The sequence below is a fragment of the Vulpes lagopus genome, chromosome 8 (genome assembly GCF_018345385.1).
Source record: "Vulpes lagopus strain Blue_001 chromosome 8, ASM1834538v1, whole genome shotgun sequence".
NCBI classification, from domain to species: Eukaryota; Metazoa; Chordata; class Mammalia; order Carnivora; family Canidae; genus Vulpes; species Vulpes lagopus.
Window position 1 is genome coordinate 100538678 of NC_054831.1, and position 20404 is coordinate 100559081.

The 20404-nt window shown below is 34.4% G+C and overlaps 1 protein-coding gene and 1 pseudogene across 1 annotated transcript in view; one reads left to right on the plus strand and one right to left on the minus strand.

Moving 5' to 3' along the window:
• The window catches only part of ADAMTS6 (ADAM metallopeptidase with thrombospondin type 1 motif 6), a 278857-nt gene that overhangs the window by 148953 nt on the left and 109500 nt on the right, over positions 1–20404 (minus strand). The window contains exon 8 of the mRNA XM_041767368.1: positions 19298–19403. Within this exon, the coding sequence (XP_041623302.1) occupies positions 19298–19403 (106 nt within the window). The remainder of the gene's footprint in view (positions 1–19297; positions 19404–20404) is intronic.
• LOC121497621 lies at positions 6186–7304 on the plus strand (annotated as a pseudogene).

Sequence of the window (20404 nt, forward strand, 5' to 3'; positions counted from 1 at the left end):
ACATGTCCTAACTTGTTCTGGGAGGCCAGCATTACCCTAATACCACAAAAAAATAAAGATATTACAAGAAAGGGAAATAAAGACTAATACTTCTCATTCAACAGTCATCAACAAAAGATTAGCAAATCAAATCCAACAATGTATAAAAAGAACTATCTAGTGTGACCACATGGAATTTATTTCAGGTTATTCAAAGCTGATTTAATATTCAAAAAACAACCAGTGTATTCCATCATACTGATGTAGGAATGAGTTAGGGACAGATGGGGCTCAGCAGGGAAAGGCTCAGAGTCAGGCTTCCAGAAATATGTGGGGTTCCCATACCTCCAAGGACACTGAAAGGTCCAGAGTCCAGCTCCTACCCATCCCAAGAAAACAGATAAGACAGGAAAACAGATAAGAGAAAAATAAAAAACCTGGCTCCCAAGCTCTAAAATGTCAGGGAGTATCTCCCTTTAAAGGCTACTAAGTAATCACAGAAACTCACCAGACCACTAAGAAATATGTCATTAAGATATTATCAATAGTCCCTGCTCAAACCAAGACTGCATAAAAATCTCAAGGCTGTGGGCTCCTTTACTAGGTTCTCAATAAAAGCCTGTTATTAAAAGCCCTCAGTGGCAACCCTGCCAGGGCTCCTCTCACTTCTGAGAGCTTTCTCCGTATCTCTGCTTAATAAACTTATATGGCTTTGTTTACTCTCTGTTATCCGCAAGATTCATTCTTTGACTCCATGAGACAAGAACCTAGCTCTCATGTATCAATATCCCCAGGTCAAAGAAAAAATCATATAATCCTATCAATGGATGAAAAATCATTTGACAAACTCCAACTCCCATTCATGATAAAGACTCTGCAAACAAGTAAAAAATAAAAGACAATAATATCAACTTGATAAATAATATCTACAAAATAACTATTTACCACACTTAATGATGAGAAACTGGACAATTTCACTCCTAAGACTAAGAACTTTCAAGGATACTTTGTCCTCTCACCATATCTATTCAGCATCATATTAGAAATCTTAGCTAGTGCAGTAAGACAAAAGCCAATAAATAAATCTGATAGTATAGCAAAGTCACAAAATGTGGGGTTGAGAGTAAAAAGTCAATTGCTTCTCAATATACTATCACAGAACAATTGTAAACTCTTTTTTTTTTAAAAGATTTTACTTATTTATTTTGAGACAGAGCGAGCAAGTGGGAGAGAAGGGCCAGAGGGAGAGGGGAAGAAAGAATCTTAGGTAGACTCCATGCTAAGTGCAGAGCATGACATGGGTCTCAGTCTCAGGACCATGAGATCATGGCCTGAGCTGAAATCATGGCCTGAGCTGAAATCAAGAGTCAGACGCCAAACCAACTGAGTCATCCAGGTATCCCTAGCAAAGAACAAATGTAATTGGAAGTTTGAAATACAATACTATTTAGAATGGTCCCCTACCAAAAAATAAATCCCTAGCTACTACATATCTAACAAAATATGTACAGGGATCCATACATAGAAAACCACAAAATCTGATGAGAGAAAGCAAAGATCCAAATATATCACAGAGAGATACTCTGTGTTCATGGAATGAAAGACAATATTGTTGATACTGAATATTGATACTGAATATTGAAGATGTCAATTCTTCCCAATTTAATTTCTAGATTCAATGAAACCTCAGACTGTTCTTCATATACAGACATACTAGATATATTTTAGGTTTCATTCCAAACCACCACAATAAAGAGAATGTGTATTATATTTAAAATTAAATACATAAATATGTATTACATACTTGTAGAGTAAGTACAAGAATTATTATATTATGTTTTAATGCTTAACACAAATATCAAACAAAAAATTGAAACAATCTACTCAAATATTAGAAAGTACTGAGTTAAAAGTAATATTATGGAGTGTTTCCCTGACTGCAGACATTGCATAACATAGTAGGCTACTCCACACATACCTAGGCATACATTCAAAGATTGTGTTCAAAATTTGATTTTAAAATTAAATTAGGCACCTAAAAATTTATTAGACATTTAAATAATATACATTTCTCATGCTCAATACAAAAAGGAGTATTACTATAAAAATTAAAGAATTCAATAATTACTTTATCAATTTCTCAACTATTTAAAAATGATTATATGTTTTATTATATTAATATAATACATGTTAAGATATTTTCTATATTAGTTCAGAATTAAATATTCACAGTAGCATCAAAAGTTAAGTATGATGTTAAATACAGAAAACTAACTAATGGTTGTGAGAGTGGAGGGAGTTGCAGGTGAGTGGAAGGGCAAAATGAGTGAAAGAAGGAGGGAGATAAAGGTTTCCAGTAATGGAATGGATAAGTCACAAGGATCAAAAGTACAGCATAGGAAATATAATCAATGGTATAGTAATAGTATTGTATGGTGACAGATGGTAGCTACCCTTATGGTGAGCATAGCATAATGTACAGGCTTGTCAAATCACTATGTTGTGCCTCTAAAACTAAAGTAACATTGTATGAATTATATTTCAGTAAAAAAAGATACCAAAGAAATGTAAACACACACAAATACCAAAAATTTAAGTATTATATTAATTCAAAAGACGAGGTATGCAGAGATAAATTATGAGGTTTCCATTCCTTTTGGATTTAGTATTTAAAGAGCTGTTTTTCCACCAGTAAAGACTGAGTATATAGTAGACACTGGGGATGCAAAAACGAGTAAGTAATATGGTCCTTACTCTCAAGGAGACAGGTGTTAAAAGAGTAGAGAATTCCTAACCGTCTTAAATATATTTACATTTTCATCCTGAAATACTTCTTACTATTATAATTTCATAAGTTTAACCACTGTGGAAAAAGCTAAATATAATTTATTTGTCTTAAAATTGTATCTTTCAAGATTTAGAGTACAAAGGTTTAAGTATCATATCTAAGTACATCTAGATTCAATTAGCTTTATTATGTATCTGATTCCTTAGTGATAGCTATTATTTAATTACAGTTTATAAAAAACAATATTTGGGACATAAAGCAATTTAAATAGCACTACCAAAGCTTAAAATTTAAATGATTACTAGGTATTATTTATGCAGTTCTTTGCACTTTATGCCAGTTCTCTAGGACTTTTACCTTTATGGATGAAATCCAAATCTATATATTTAGACCATACCTATCTCATTAATGTCAGACTCGTACATCCAATTGCCCTCCGTATATTTCTACCCGGACATCCTACAGGCTTAACCTAACGTAAAAACAACTCATTGTTCCTTCAATTAAACTGGTTCAACTTTTATTTCAGAGGGTGGTACTGAGGTGTCTCATTCACTAAGGCTTAAAGATGAGAGTAATCCTTAATTTAACCTCTCTCATAACTCCTATTCAATCAAGCATCAAACTCTCCTAATTTTATCTCTTCAATATATCTTTAAACTATCCAAATGCTACCATTCTATTTTCAGCCTTCATTATCTCTAACCTGTACATTAGGAATGTTTAGAAGCCATTCCAGAGCCAGAGGGTTTTGCCTTCAACCCAAGCTTAACCATTTAATCGTTGTCTCATTTAATTTATCTGTCTAATGGGGAAAATACTTATTATTGTGTGCATTCACTGCAGTTAATATACTTCTGGAACATGACAATGACCCTGTAAAGTAATATTAGTACTATTAATCTACACAACTGCAATAGCATGCTTTCCTCTGTGAAAGTCTTAACTCATGCAGTGTCACAATAGATAAAAAGATAGATAAAGGAGGTATAGTTAATAAGCCAATAGTGAAGATACAATGACAAATTTTAAACTATTTAATTAACTGAAAGAGAAAAATGAAACAACAGGTAGGAAAAACTAGACAAACAAGCAGCTAGATTAATGACCAAAACCCACTAATTACATTAAATATAAATGAACAATAAAATACAAGAAGACAATTTCTACTTTTCAATTAAAAGCAAATTTAAGAGCAAAACCCAACTACAAGTTGCCAAAAAGAAATTCTCTTAAATATAAAGAAATAGGTAAATTCATAGTAAAAAGATTAAAAAAAGATAAACCATGCAAACAATAAGATGAAAGCTAGAATCACTATATTAATAATACAAAGTAGATTTAAGAAAAGTAATGTTAACAAGGATAAAAAGATATTTCATGATGGTAAAGAATCAATTAATTAAGAAGAGATGTTCTAATTGTGAATGCATGTAATTATAAAATTTTAAAATATATGAAGTAAAACAGTAATGAAAAGAGAAATAGACAAATCTACAAATTGAGATTTCAAACTTCTCTATTAAAATGGATAGATCAACTATAAAGAAAAGCTGTAAGAATAGAGGAGACTTGAACAACAGTATCAGACAAATGGATCTAATTGTAAATGTTAGACCACTCTACCCAACAACATTATATAACACTTTCTTTTCAAAGGTACAAGACACATTCACCATGATAGAAAATATGATGGACCATAAAGCATAGAAGGATATAAGTAATGGAATATATTAATTGACCACAGTCTAAGAAGAAATCACAGAAAAAAATACAGTGTTAACTAAATGAAAATAAAATTATACAATAACAAAATGTCATATGCTGCTAAAAAAGATGCACCCCCCCAAAAAAGAAATGTATAGCTTTAGGTCTTATGAAAGATGGGAGATGCAAAATCAATGAACTAAGCTTCTACTTTAAAAGGATAAGGGCAAAAAAATATAAATAAATAAATAGATAGATAGATAGATAGATAGATAGATAGATAGATAGATAAGGGCAGCCTGGGTGGCTTAGCAGTTTAGCTGCTTTCCGCCCAGGGCATGATCCTGGAGACCAGGGATCAAGTCCCACGTTGGGCTCCCTGCATGAAGCCTGCTTTTCCCTCTGCCTGCGTCTCTACCTCTGTTTCTCTGTTTTTCATGAATGAATAAATAAAATCTTTAAAAAATAAATAAATAAAAGGATATAAAAAAAGAGGAAATTAAACCTCTAGTAAGCATAAGAGAAAAAAAAAAAAAGACCAGAACAATTTTTAAATGAACATACAATAGAGAAAATCAATAAAATAAAAAAAAAAATTTTAAGAAAATAATAGCACTTAAAAACCTAAAGCTATATTGATCAAGAATAAAAGAGACATTGGCAAGATGGCAAAATAGGTAATTCCTAATTTTAGCCCCCTTAACAGAAAAAGCAACTAGCAAATAATCCTAGGTAAGACACCTTTGTGAAGATCTCAGAACTCAGTGTGAGACAGAAACACCTCCATAACGAACAACAACAACAAAAGAAAAGCCACATTAGAGTGGTAAGAGGAACAGTTTTACTTTGACTACACCATCCTTCTCCCAAGCCAATGCAACCCTACACCAAGTCCCCCTGAGCCTACAGATTCTCCAGTGGAAAAGAGAGCCCAACATGGCCATCCAGTTCCCCCAGCATTCCAAGACATTCACTAGGAGAACCACTTAAACATTGTGCCATTGGGATCACTAGGAGAACCATCCAAAAACAGAGAGAGAAAGGACACAAGCTTATTAGCAATTAGCACTTCACATTCCTGCTAGATACAAGTGACCCTTCAGCAGAGATCCCAACCAGTCAGGCTCAAGACAAGTGCACAGCTGAACCAGTGGCCTATTCTGGCCAGGCAACTTGATCAATAGTTCTATTAGGTTTGGGTCTCTACCAGGTGGTCTGTCCCAGCCAATGGACCCATTCTAGAGATTCACCCACACAAGTAAGCAAGGCACCGGATCTGGCTACTGCTGAGCACAGCCTCCAGCACTGACCAACCAGGAAGCCTGAACAGTGGTTCTAGGCAGCCATGCAGCCAGCATGGGCAAGAAAGCACATCAGTAGCCCCACAACACAGCTGTCTGTGAAAGACTGGAAGAGGAAATGGCTTCCTCAAACTCACAGATACCAATGCAAAGATACATAGATCACAAGGAATCAAGTAAATTTCTACAATCAAAGCACACTAATAAGCACTAATAACTAACCCTAAAGAAATAGATGTTTATGAACTGTATGACAAAAAACTCAGAATAATTCTTTTAAAGAAATTTAGTGAATTGTAGAAAAACACAAATAGATAACTAAATGAAATTAGAACTAGAAAAATAATTCGTGAACAAAATAAGAAATTCAACAACAGAGATCATTAAAAAGTAAACAAACAGGCGAGGCCGGGCAGAGCGGAGCCGGGAGGCCCTGTGCAGTGTGGAGGTCGTTGGTGTCACCTGCCAGCCGCCGGCTCCTGCGCCTGCTCTTCGGCTCCCTGCCCGCTCCAACCAACCATGCTCTCCGCCCTCGCTCGCCCCGCCAGCGCCGCTCTCCGCTGCAGCTTCAGCACCTCGGCCCAGAACAATGCTAAAGTAGCTGTGCTTGGGGCTTCCGGAGGAATTGGGCAGCCCCTTGCGCTGCTTCTCAAAAACAGCCCCTTAGTGAGCTGCCTGACCCTCTACGATATTGCTCATACACCCGGAGTGGCCGCAGATCTGAGCCACATTGAGACCAGAGCAACCGTGAAAGGCTACCTCGGACCTGAGCAGCTCCCGGATTGCCTCAAAGGCTGCGATGTGGTGGTTATTCCAGCCGGAGTCCCAAGAAAACCAGGCATGACACGGGATGACCTGTTCAACACCAATGCCTCAATTGTGGCCACCCTGACTGCTGCCTGCGCCCAGCATTGCCCTGAGGCCATGATCTGCATCATTTCAAATCCGGTCAACTCCACCATCCCAATTGCAACGGAGGTTTTCAAGAAACACGGAGCTTACGACCCCAATAAAATCTTCGGGGTGACGACCCTGGACATTGTCAGGGCCAACACTTTCATTGCAGAACTAAAGGGTTTGGATCCCGCGTGAGTCAATGTTCCTGTCATTGGCGGTCATGCTGGGAAGACCATCATCCCCCTGATCTCTCAGTGCACTCCCAAGGTGGACCTTCCCCAGGACCAGCTGACAGCCATCACTGGGCGGATTCAGGAGGCCGGCACGGAGGTGGTGAAGGCCAAAGCTGGAGCAGGCTCTGCCACCCTGTCCATGGCATACACTGGAGCTCGGTTTGTCTTCTCCCTTGTGGATGCAATGAATGGGAAGGAAGGAGTTGTCGAATGTTCCTTTGTTAAATCCCAGGAAGCAGACTGTGCCTATTTCTCCACACCATTACTGCTGGGGAAAAAGGGCATCGAGAAGAATCTAGGCATTGGCAAGATCTCCCCTTTTGAAGAGAAGATGAAGCCATCCCCGAGCTGAAGGCCTCCATCAAAAAGGGAGAGGAGTTTGTGAAGAACATAAAATGAAAGGGCAGTCAGTTAGCAGTCCGTTTCCCTAACTTATGAAGGCATCATGTCCCTGCAAAGCCATCTCCTGTCCTCATGTTTCCGTTGCGTTAACAACCAGTGTCATGTTAACGTCACCGCCCCTTCCAATCGCAAGTCTGTCAATGTGTGCATCAATAAAAGCAGGCTTCCGTTTTCTTTAAAAAAAAAAAAAAAGTAAACAAACAAAAACCACAGAAATCCTAGAGCTAAAGAACACAATAACTCAAGAATTGAATAGAGAACTTCAAAAGCAGACTCAACAAAGCAGAAGAAAGGACCAGTGAATTCAAAGAAAAGTATGCTGGAATCCCATTAGAGAAGCAAAAAGAAAAAAGAATGAAAAAGAGTGAAGAAAGCTTATGTGAATAACAAAATACTACTAAAAGAATCTATCTAAGCATTATTGGAGTTCCAAAAAGAAAAGAGACAAGTGGGAGAAAAGGGCAGCAATCTGGAGAGAGATTAGACATCAAAGGTCATGACACTCATAAGTGCCCAAATAGTTTCAAATGAAAAATATCTACACCTACAAAAATAAAAATAAAAATAAAACTGTCTAAAATCAAAGACAAAGAGGGGGACTTTAAAAGCAGTAAGGGGGTGGTGCCTGGGTGGCTCAGCCAGTAGACCCAATGACTAGTGATTTTGGCTCTGGTCATGATCTTATGGGTTGTGGTATTGAGGCCTGCATCAAAGTTCTGCTTGGCATGGAGTCTGTTGCTGGTTCTCTGACTTTCCCTCTGCTCCTTCCCAAGCTCACACTCACTCTCCTCCCTTAAATCAATCAATCAATCAATCAATCAATCAATCAAATCTTAAAAAAAAAATGGTAAGAAAAAAATGTCTCACATACAAGGGAACCCCCATAGATTATCCGATTTCTCAGGAGAAACCTTGGGACCAAGAAAGACTGGATATATTTAAAGTGCTGAAAGAAAAAAACTGCCAGCCAAGAACACTTAACCTGGCAAAGCTGTCCTTCAGAAATGAAGGAGTAATAAAAACTTTCCAGGCCAAAAAAAGATGAAGTAGTTCATCATCACTAGACCTGCCTTTCAAGAAATGCTTAAGGGAGTTCTTCAAACTGAAAATGACAGAATGATGATAAGTAACATGAGAACACTATAAAAATATAAAACACACTGGTAAAGAATATAGACAACTTTAGAATATTACAATATTATAATATGATGGTATGTTAACTCTGTTATAAAGGTTAAAGAATAAATATAAGTATAAAAGGAAGTATAGCTACAGTAATTTTAATGGATATACCATATAAAATATATAAATTGGGACATAAAATGTAAAATATGGTGGGAAATTATTAAAGGACAGTTTTTGTATGTAATGAAAGTTAAGTTGCTGTTGTCTTACAACAGACTATTATATCTATGTTTTATGCACAGGTAATGGTAATCACAAAGCAAAAACCTACTGTAGATACACAAAAGACAAATAAACGGGAATCAAAACAAACCACCACAGAAAACTATCAGTTCACAAAGACAGCAAGAAAGAAAGAAATTATATTAAGAGTCAGCAAACAATAAGATGGCATTACTAAGTCCTTACATAACAATAATTACTTTAAATGTAAATGGATTAATTTTTCTAATAAAAAAACCTGGAGTGGCTAAAGAGATTAAAAAAAAAAATAAGGGATGCCTGGGTGACTCAGCAGTCGAGTGTCTGCCTTTGGCTTAGGGCATGTTCCTGCAGTCCTGGGATTGGGCTCCCTGCATGGAGCCTGCTTCTCCCTCTGCCTGTGTCTCTGCCTGTCACCCTCTGTGTCTCTCATGAATAAATAAATAAATTAGATTGAACTATTCACTGCCTATAGGAGACTCATCTCAGCTTTAAGTAAACAAAATAGGTGCAAAGTGAACAGATGGAAAAGATATTCCTACAAATGTAAACCAAAAGAGAATAGAGATAGCTAAGTTTAATACCAGACAAAACAGACTTTAACTCAAAAGTTGTAACAGGAGACAAAGCAGGTTATATATAATAATGAGGTCAATTTATAAAAAAGATATAAAAATTATAAATATGTACACACCCAAAATTGGATTCCCTAAATATGTAAAACAAATACAAACGGAACTAAGACAAGAAATAAACAACAATATAATAATTGTTGGTATTCTAATATCCCACTTTCAACAATACATCACTCAAATAGAAAATGAAGAAATATGACTCGAACTACACTTTAGGCAGTATACAGATCTTTCCATCCAACATTAGCAGGATACACATTCTTCTCAAGCACCTACATAACATTAACCAGGAAAAATCACACAATAGGTCATAACACAAGTGATAACAAACTTAAATTTATAATAGAATATTATATTATGGAAGCAGCCCAAGTGTCCACTGACAGATGAATGGATAAAGAAGATGTGATATATAAATAATATTCCATTATTTACCCATAAAAAAGAATGAAATCTTTCCATTTGCAACAACATGAATGAAGCTAGAGTGTAATGCTAAGTAGGTCAGAGAAAGACAAATATCACATGATTTCACTCATGTGAAATTTAAAAAACAAAATGAACAAGCAAGGGAAAAAAAAGAGAGAGAGAGACAAACCAAGAAACAGACTCTTAACTATAGAGAACAACTGATGGTTATCAAAGGGGAGGCTGGTGGGATAAAGGGTGAAATAGGTGGTGGGGATTAAAGAGCATACCTATCATGATGAGCACGGAGTAATGTATAGAATTGCTGAATCACTATATTGTACATCTGAAACTAATAAAACACTGTATGTTAACTATACTGGAATTAAAATAAAAAACTTAATAAAAATAATAACATATATAGTATATGTGCATACATCCATTAACAAAAATAAACACGATGAAATAGAACAATTTCAATTTCAGTTATGATGGGATTGGTGGGTGTTGATATTTTTTACTTCTATAGTTGGCACAATGATAAACATGTGCTAAAATGAGTATGGATTATATATATTTATAATAACTGCATCCCCTAAAAATTTTTTTTACATATTGAAATCCTTTCAAGACTCTTATGACCACAATACTATGATACTAAAAATCAACAGGAAAAAGGCACCTGGGTGGCTCAGCTCGTTAAGCATCTGCCTTGAGCTCAGATCATAATCCAGAGGTCCTGGGATCAAGTCCTGCATTGGGCTCCCTGCAGAGTGCGGAGCCTGCTTCTCCCTCTCCCTCTGCCACTCTCACTCTTTCTCTGTGTCTCAAATAAATAAATAAAATCTTTTTAAAAATCAAAAGAAAAATTCACAGAAACATGGAAATTAAATAACACACTGCTGAACAATCAATGGGTCAAAGAAGAAATCAATAGTCTAAGAAAAAACTACTTTGAGACAAATGTTAATGGAAAAACAACATACCAAAACTTATGATAGTAGCAAAAGCAATTCTAAAAGGGAAGAGTATAGTGATAAATGCTTTTATCACAAAAAAATAAAGATCTCAAGTCAACAACCTAATTCTGTGCCTCAAAGGAACTAGAAAAAAAAGAAAGAAAAAAAATGGCCAAATTTTATACTAAAAAATAACAAAGATCGGAGAAGAACTAAATGAGTAAGAGACTAGAAAAGCAATACAAAAGGTCAATGAAATCATGAGGTGCTTATTTGAAAAGAAGCTAAACTGACAAAATTTAGACTAAAGTAAAAAACAAAAAACACTTAAAGGTAGCCAGAAATGAAAGAAAAGACATTACAATTGATATCATAGAAATACAAAAATCATAAGGGACAATTACAATTATACGTGAACAAATTAAATAAGATAGAAGAAAAGGAAAAATTCTGAACAGACCTGTAAGGAGATTGATCAATAATTAAAAGCCTCCCAAAAAAGAAAAACCCAGGGACAGATAAATTCACTGGTGAATTTTACCAAACATTTAAAGAATTAATGCCAATCCTTCTTAAACGCTTCCAAAAAACTGGAAAGGAACAAATACTCCCAAAGTCTTTTACAAGGAACCAGCATTACCCTGATAGCAAAGCCAGAGTACATTCAAGAGAAGAAAACTATAGGGCAATGTCTCTGATGAATATAGATGCAAAATTTTTCAACAAAATAATTGAAAATCAAGCTTAACAATACATTAAAATGATTGCATACCAAGATCACAAAGGATTAAGCCCTGAGATGCAAGGATAGCTCAAGACATGCAAATCAGTGCAAATCAGTGTGATACATCACATTAATAGAATGAAAAATAAAAATCATATGAAAATCTCAGTAGATAAAGAAAAAGCATTTAACAAAACTCAACATTCTTTCATTATAAAAACTCTTAATAATGTGGGTGTATAGAAGGAACAAACCCTGACATCATAAAAGCCATTTTATGTGAGACTGCCCCACAGCTACATTATTATCAATGGTGAAATTTTAAGCTTTCCCTCTAAGATCAGGAACAAGAGAAGAGTATCTTCTATACTCCCACCTCTCCATTCAAGCATACCAATCAGACAGCAAAAAGAAATAAAAGCCATCCAATCAGAAAGGAAGAAGTAAAATTATTACTGCTCATAGATGACATGATCTTGTATATAGAAAATTCAAAAGACTCCATCAAAAAGTTGTTAGAACTAAATTCAGTAAAGTGCAGACCAGAAAAGTTAACATGCAAAAATCAGTTGTGTTTCTATACACTAGAACAATGAACAATCTGAAACAATGAAGAAAACTCTACCATATACAGTAGCATCAAAAACTATGAAATCATTAGAAATAAATTTAATCAGGGGCACCTGGCTGGCTGAGTCAGTAGAGTGTGCAACTCTTGGCCTTGGGGTCATGAGTTTGAGCCCTACATTTGCTGTACAGCTAACTTAAAAAAAGATTAATTCAATTAAAATTTTTTTAAATAAATAAATTCATTTTTTCTTTTTAAAATTTAAATTAAATTAGCCTACATATATCAGGCTAATTACTAATTTCAGATGTAGAATGCAATAATTCATCAGTTGCATATGACACCCAGTGCTCATTCCATCACATGCCCTCCTTAACGCCCATCACCCAATCATCCCGCCCTTCCACCCACTTCCCCTCCAGCAACTTTCCTATAATTAAGAGAAATACACTTAATAAAAGAGGTAAAAGACCTATTATTGTATACTGAAGACAATAAGAAATTGATAAAAGAAATTGAGGAAGACAAAAATAAATTTGAAGATACCTCTTGTTAATGGATAGGAAGAGTTAATATTGTTAAAATGTTCAAACTACCCAAAACCACCTATAGGTTTAATACTATTCCTATCAAAATTCCAATAAAATTTTTCACAGGAATCCTAAAATTTGTATGAAATGTTTCAAGACCCAAAGATTATCAAAGCAATCTTGAAAAAGAACGCAGCTGGTGGCATCACAAAACTGGTAGCAAGGGAACAGAATAGGAAGCCCAGAAACACACACACACACACACACACACACACACACACACACAGAGTCAACTAACATTTAAAAGAGTGCCAAGAATATTCAAAGGGGAAAAGATAGTCTCTTCAATTAATGGCAATGGAAAAACTGGACTGCAAAAAAATAAATGAAATTGGACCTCTATTTTATACAACTCATGAGAACTAATTAAAAATGTATTAAAGATTTAAGTATAAGATCAGAAACCATAAAATTCCTGGAAGAAAATAGTTCTCAGCATCACCAATAATCTGGAAAATGCAAATCAAAAGCACAATGAGATATCATGTCACACTTGTCAATATGGCTAATATAAAAAGACAATACATTACAAATGCCAGCAAGAATGAGGGGAAAAGGGAACCCTTATTGGGAATGTATATTGGTACAGTCACTATGGAAAACAGTATGGAGTTTCCTCAAAAAATAACAGTAGAACTATCATATGATCCAGAAATCTCACTTCTGGGTACACAGCCAAAGCAAATGAAATGTCTATCTCAAGTAGATATCTGCACCCCCCCATGGTCACTGGAGAATTATTCACAATAGCCACAATTTAGAAATAACATAACTGTCCATCAACAGATAAAGGGATAAAGAAAATGTGATATGCAAATACACACACACACACACTTGAATATTGTTTGGTCATAAAAAGGAAGAAAATCCTGCCATTTGTTTCAACGAGGATGAACTCTGTGGGCATTACAAGTGAAATAAGTAAAGACAAATGGGCATTACAAGTGAAATAAGTCAAAGACAAACACTGTGTGATTTTGCTTATGTGTGTAATCTAAAAAAGCTCAACTCCTAGAAAAAGTGAGTAGACCACTGGTTATCAGGGACTAGGGTGTGAAGGAAATGGGGAGATATTCAAAGTGTACAAACTTCCAGTTATACAATAAGTTCTGAAGGTCTCATGTAGAGTATTGTGACTATAGTTAACAATATTGTATTGTATACTTGAAAGTTGCTAAGAGAGTGAATCTTGAATGTTCTCACCACACACACAAAAAAAGGTAATTATATGATGTGATGGATGTGTTAACTAACCTTATCATGGTAATCATTTCGCAATATATACGTATATCAAATCATCACGTTGTACACCTTAAACTTATACAATGTTATATGTCAATTATATCTCAATAAAGCTGGAAAAAAAGAAAAAAGGAGAAAACACAAATTACAAATATCAAGAATGAATAGTGGAAAATCATTATTTATATGACAGACATTAAAAAGACAATAAGAGAATATCATGATCATAAATTTGACAATTTAGTTGAAATAGTATGAATACACTGAAAGACATAATTAACAAAAAGCCTCAAAAGATTTAGACAACATGCTATCCTATATTTAATTTAAAAGCTAAATTATTAATCAATGATTTTCCCATAAAGAAAGTTCCAGGCTCAGATGGCTTCATTGGTGAATTCTATCAAACATTTAAAGAAGAAATACCATCAACCTTATGTATACCAACTCTTCTAGAAAACAGAAGAGTTCCTAATTCAATTTATATGACAATATTCTGACACCAAAAGTCAAGAAATACATTAGGGGTGGTTGGGTGGCTCAGTCAGTTGAGCATGTGATTCTTGATTTTGGCTCAGGTTATGATCTCAGGGTTGTGAGATCAAGCCATGCATGAGGGCTGTACTGGTCATGGAGCCTGATTTAGACTCTCTCTCTCTCTCTCTCTCTGCCCTCTCCCTCCCTCATGCTTTCTTTCACTCTCCAAAAAAATAAAGATTAAAAAAAAGAGAGACATTAAAAGAAAACTACAACATTTTTTAAAAACAGACTGTGCTAAAATAACTAGATATCGGTGGCAAAAACCTCAACATTTACCCCACACTATACAAAAAAAATTAACTCAAAATGGATCATAGATCTTAATATAAAATCTAAAAATATAAAAATTCTAGACAAAAATGTAGAAGAAAATTTTCACAATTTGAAGTTGGCAAAGACATTTTAGGACAGACACACACACACACACACACACACACACACACATACACACACAAACAACCCCACAAACCATACAAGAAAAATTTTCAATTACATTTCATCAAAATTTAAAAAAATTTTTTTTTTTTTACAAAACACCACTAAAAATGAATGGCAAACAACAGACTTGGAGAAAATATTCACATTATGTATATATGACAAAGACTTTTTATACCCAGATTACACTGAGAACTTTTGCAACTAATAAGAAAAAATACCTCAGTTTTTTTTTAATGAGAAAAGATTTTGAATAGACATTCAAAGAAGACAATGAATGACAAGCATATGAAAAGATGCTCATCATTATTCATCAAAACATAGATGATTAACTAATTAGAATTAAAATGAGATGCCACTAAAATGTATAATAATGGCGAAAATAGAAAAGACACAAACAATTGTTGGCAAGGATCTTGAAGTCAGAATTCTCAGAGATTGCTAGTGGGGAATGCAAAATGGTATATAGCAACTTAGAAAAATAGTTCATGGTAAAGTGATCTTGACACATACCATACTACCAACAGTACTACCCAAGAGAAATGAAAATATATGTCCAAACAAATACTTGTACATGGATGGATGTTCACAGCAGTTCTAGTCATCATAATAGCCCCAAACTAGTGCTACTGCTATTAATAAGAAATATTATTCAGGAAAAAACAAAACAACAAAAAAACTACTGACGCACATAACAACATGGGTGAATCTCAAAAGTATTGTGTTAAGGGAAAGAAACTATAGACACAAAGAGTCTCCTCTCTATAAGTTCACTTAAAGGTAACTATAGAAAAGATAAGTCTAACCTAGAGTGATAGAAAATAGATCTGTAGCAGCTGTCTGGGCCCAGGGGAAAAATGGTGAACAGAGTGGAGATCGACTATGAAAGGGAACAAGGGGATTTCTTCTGGTAATGAAAATGTTGGTATCTTGAATGTGATGGTGGTTAAACGGTTATATACATTTGCCATAATTCATTGAACTACACACAAAATGCATGCATCCTTATTGTATGTAAATTATCCTTAAATGATATTTTTAAACATATTCATGGGAAAGTAAACTTTTCCAGAACATAGAATACTTAACTCATTTTATAAGACTAACAATATTTTGATACCAAAACTAGACAAAGGCATTAAAGTCCCAAATACAGTCTTAAATATTAGTTCCAAATACTAAAATTCTCTTATGTATTCATTATTAGTTTTCTATTATGAAAGTACAACAGCCCTGATCAAGCATTTAGAGACACCTAGGTATTTGCAGCAGAAGAAAGGAAGTTCAGATTGAAGAAAATAAGAGCTTCCTAACAATTTACAATTTTATCCTCAAGAGCTTCCTAACAATTTATATATTATCTCCTTAAAAAAAAAAAAATCTCCTAATCAACCTTCTGTATCCCTATTGGTAAGACCAAACAGAGATACTGATTTCCAAAAGCAAGACCAATATACACCAGCAGCTTTCACTAAAACATTTAACATTTCCATATATTTTGTCAAAATCAGAGTTATAGTTTACTAAATCATGATTTAGTTAAATGAGCTGAGTCAAATAAAAGATTTATTTAGAACCTATTCTTTTTTGTGAAGAAATATCAGACATAGAGACAGCAGCATAATGAACTCCCATCCATACACTTATCAGGATTATAAAATTCAAAATGTTGCTATTCTTCCCTTATCTTTCTCCTTTTTTTTTCCATTTTCTTTTAAAAGCAAATCTCAAACATCCTGTCATTTCAGTCCTGCATACTTCAACATGCATCCCTAAAAATTATGAATATTTTTATGACTCTTAAGATTATTTATTTTTGTACAGTATGGAAACATTAGATAGTTTTCTCAAAATAAAAGAAGTCTGGTTGAATTCTTGCCACCCTTTCTCAACATCATACTTTTCCATTGCCGAAACCTATAGCAATTACATAAGTAATTTAAAATACTTTCAATGAGCATTCTTTTCTATAATGTTTCATTACTTGTCTTTGGCTTATAGCTACATTAAAGCCAGACGTGCTATTTAAATACATCATAAATCCTCAATCTTTTATTTTACATGAAAGTTAATTTCTTGTTTGCACAAAGGCACAGGGAGAAATAAAAGCAGTGGCTAATTTGATCCCCATAGAGGTTACGGGAGAAAAAAAAAGGGCGCTAAAGCCTAGCAAAAGAAAAAAGGAAAATGTTATCCTAATAGCTGTTCAAAATAGATAGTATACAAGTATAATGAGGGGGCAAAACTATATTCTACACACTGTAAAGAATACTAGAAAATCTTCCAACAGTCTAGTGATTTAATGGGGGCACGTCTCAGAAACTCAAATATTCTTCACTGTGATAAATCTGCAGATATCATCACATCACTTAACATCCAACCTACTAAATGATACAAGTTATAAAACTGCAATATACTTTAACTGAAAGCTATACTTGATATATTTACCAGGGCTGTTGCTTTGTCCTAGGAAGAATAGGGAACACTGTATTTTAGAGATGCCATGAGTTGTGCCAGAGTTGACTTGCTAAGTTTCTTAAAGCTAAGCCCTAAGATCTTAAAAACAAGGGATCTGCATCCATGAAATAGATTTTCCCTAACTGAGCAAATAATAATTCAATATATTGAAAAAGATAAGTTAAACCTACCCTGACTTGTTGTCTGGGGAAAAGGGAATGGAGGATACTAACATATTAATCAATTGGACATGGAAAGATAGCTGATTTTTAGTTTGTCAAATAACATTTCTGAATGGAAGCACTTCTTCTGGCTCTCATTATAAAGCATTTTGTAGCTCCCCCCCACTTCATTTTTAGTAGCTACATTATCAAACAAGAATTAGCTGTGAAATAAAATTACTCCAAAGCACATAAATCTTAAAAGGTATATACATATTTTACTTCTCTTTCACAATCGCCTATATAAGGCACAAGCCATTCATCTTAGGAGGAATTAAAAGGAATTACCCAAGAGGCCAACAACAATAAAAAATAATCTGGGAAGCCTGAGAGTAAGTCAGTTAGAATCTTCATCTCAATAAAAGATACAGAGAGATAAACCCTCCCCTCAGGTATGTAAGTCCATACAAGAATAAGGCTTATAATGCATATGTTGACATTGACTAACTTGCAAGTCCATGAGGTAATGGTGCTCTCACACACACATTATTCATCTGCTGTATGTTACTTGTCCTAACCTTTCAATTTAATTGAATGTAACAGAACCTATTAAATTCAGTGTGGTTGCATAAGATTATGACAGTCATTAATGAGCCAGGTTTTTAAGTGCATAGAAGATAAACTGACTGGTTAAGAGGGCTCTACTCTTTTGTTCTCTTGCTGTTTTCTGCAATGAAAACTAGAATACCAAAATTTTTAGGCCTTCTTGAAAAGTGCAGTACTGACTTTTCCTCATGTATGAATCAAGTTAGGTTTAAACTTGTAGGTTACTTGCCTTTATACATAAATCAACACTAATGTGGTAAAATTTAAGTTGCAATCTTCAAAATAATGCAAAAGACTGACTCCATTTCAATCTCCACTTTGAGGAAAAAAAAACAAAAAACAAAAAACAAGCTGACCTACAGATTTATCTCAGGAGTGACCAATGAGGCAAGTATATAACAAACATTCATTTTTATTTGTTTTTTCCCCATCTATTTCTCTACCAAAAAGCAGACTGTAAAACTTAAATCATACAAATGTCAGGAGTTCCTGCAAATAGGCTGCTTGTTTTAGTTTAAAATGTTTGACTACACTTTGAAAGTTTTCAAATTTCTCTCCTTCCACATGAGCAGGCCTTTACATTTACTGCTGCCTGTTGCTTGAAAGTAAGAAAGTAAGGATTTTACTGCTATGTGTGTATATGTGCAGGGATAGCCATAGGATAGTTTTTGGCACGGATTTATTTAAAGCAAATAGTAAAAACTTCAGATCCTTCTAAAAAGTGATGAGAATGATATCTGCCATTCTTCGTAACATAATTTTTTATTTTTTAAAAATTTCAATGACATATTACACCTGAAAACACAAGTTACATAGCACTGATTGCACAAACTTTATGTCTGGAAAAGGTATGCTCACAGCTATATGAAGAGTGAAAACTCAAAGTAGATTTTATGGTAGTAGTGTCAATGATGATTTTTAAATTTATAGGTAATGTCACTCGAGGAAAAGAAAGATCATTTAAACAATGTAACTTACAGGAGCTGGGTGATGAGCAGACCATGCTAAAGGTAAATTATTTCAAATTTGTGTAACAAAACTTCAGTGTGGTGCATTCACCACTCTAAAAATATGGGTCACTGAATCAGAAAGATTATTTAACAAGTCTCCAGTTCTTAAGATGATTTATCCCAATACCCCCAAATGATAACATTCTCTACTGAAATCAGACAAAAAGGCAGTAAAATATGTTTGAGCACAGGCGTTCCACACAGTAGTTATGAATTGCTCAAAAGAGTGGAGTTCTAAAATTTATTTTGATTTTCTTAAACTCACTCACTTGTGACCAATCTCATGTGCAATGGTAAAAGCTGAACCCAGGCCAATGTCTTCATTAATGCTGCAGCTCCTTTCAGGCTCACACATTCCAGCCACAGAGGCCAAGCCTGAATAAACAGAAGGAGACACAAAGGGTCAAGCCAAGGTGTTTCAGTCTTAAAAAGCCCATACTTATAAATGCCTGGATTCTTTTTAATAACCTCCATGCACAGAAGGAGCAGTTGGCAAAAGGTTAACTTTCTAGTCATTTGCAAAATCACTGGGGGGAGTTTCACTTTGCCGGCTAGACATTAATATTTTTTGAACTGCAGTCAGTGCTGGAAAATGTCTAGACTAGGGGTTAGATTTATAAATTTTACTTCTGGTAACTTGGGACCACCTAGTAACTTGAGCCAGAAGAGGGAATTCAAGAAAGCATTTCTATTTTAACATTCTTCAGGCTGTAGAAAGCAAAATATATCCACATTATTTTTCTAAAGAGATCTGTTTAAGTTTAGTGGGTTCATAAAAATATACAAGCAACTTTTTAGTTACCAAAAAAAGGGAATCCCAAATGGTTTTTTTAATGACATTTTTTATAAGAGCAAAAATGAATGATTCAAAAGAGAAAAAGGAGAACTGTTAAAAATAGGTTTTGCATTTTTTTAATCTTCTGAAATTAGTCCTAATAGTAATACAACAATTTCTTTAGGTATTTTAATAGAAAGAAAGACATTTGCAGATTCAGTGGTTATCCCCACCCCCATCTCTCTTCAATACATTAGTTTTACTAATAAAGCAAAAGCTACAGTGTTAATTCACTGATTCTAGTGAAATGTTATGTTCTCAAGGTATTCCTCCCTTGGGAATGTTAGCTTGTAAAAGCTTTCATATTTACTTCCAAATGAATATCACGCCCTGTGAATTAGTACATAACTTTAAAAGAGTACTTAGAAAAATGAATTTTTGTGTGAAAAATGTCATGTATAACTTATAAGGAAACAGATGCTAAATCATACTTAACACATATAGGAACGAACGTTATTTAAAAGAAATTGAAGGAAAAGTAGGAAAAACATTTTATATGTTAGTAGTCTACTATCATTACCCTAGTAATAATTATCTAACC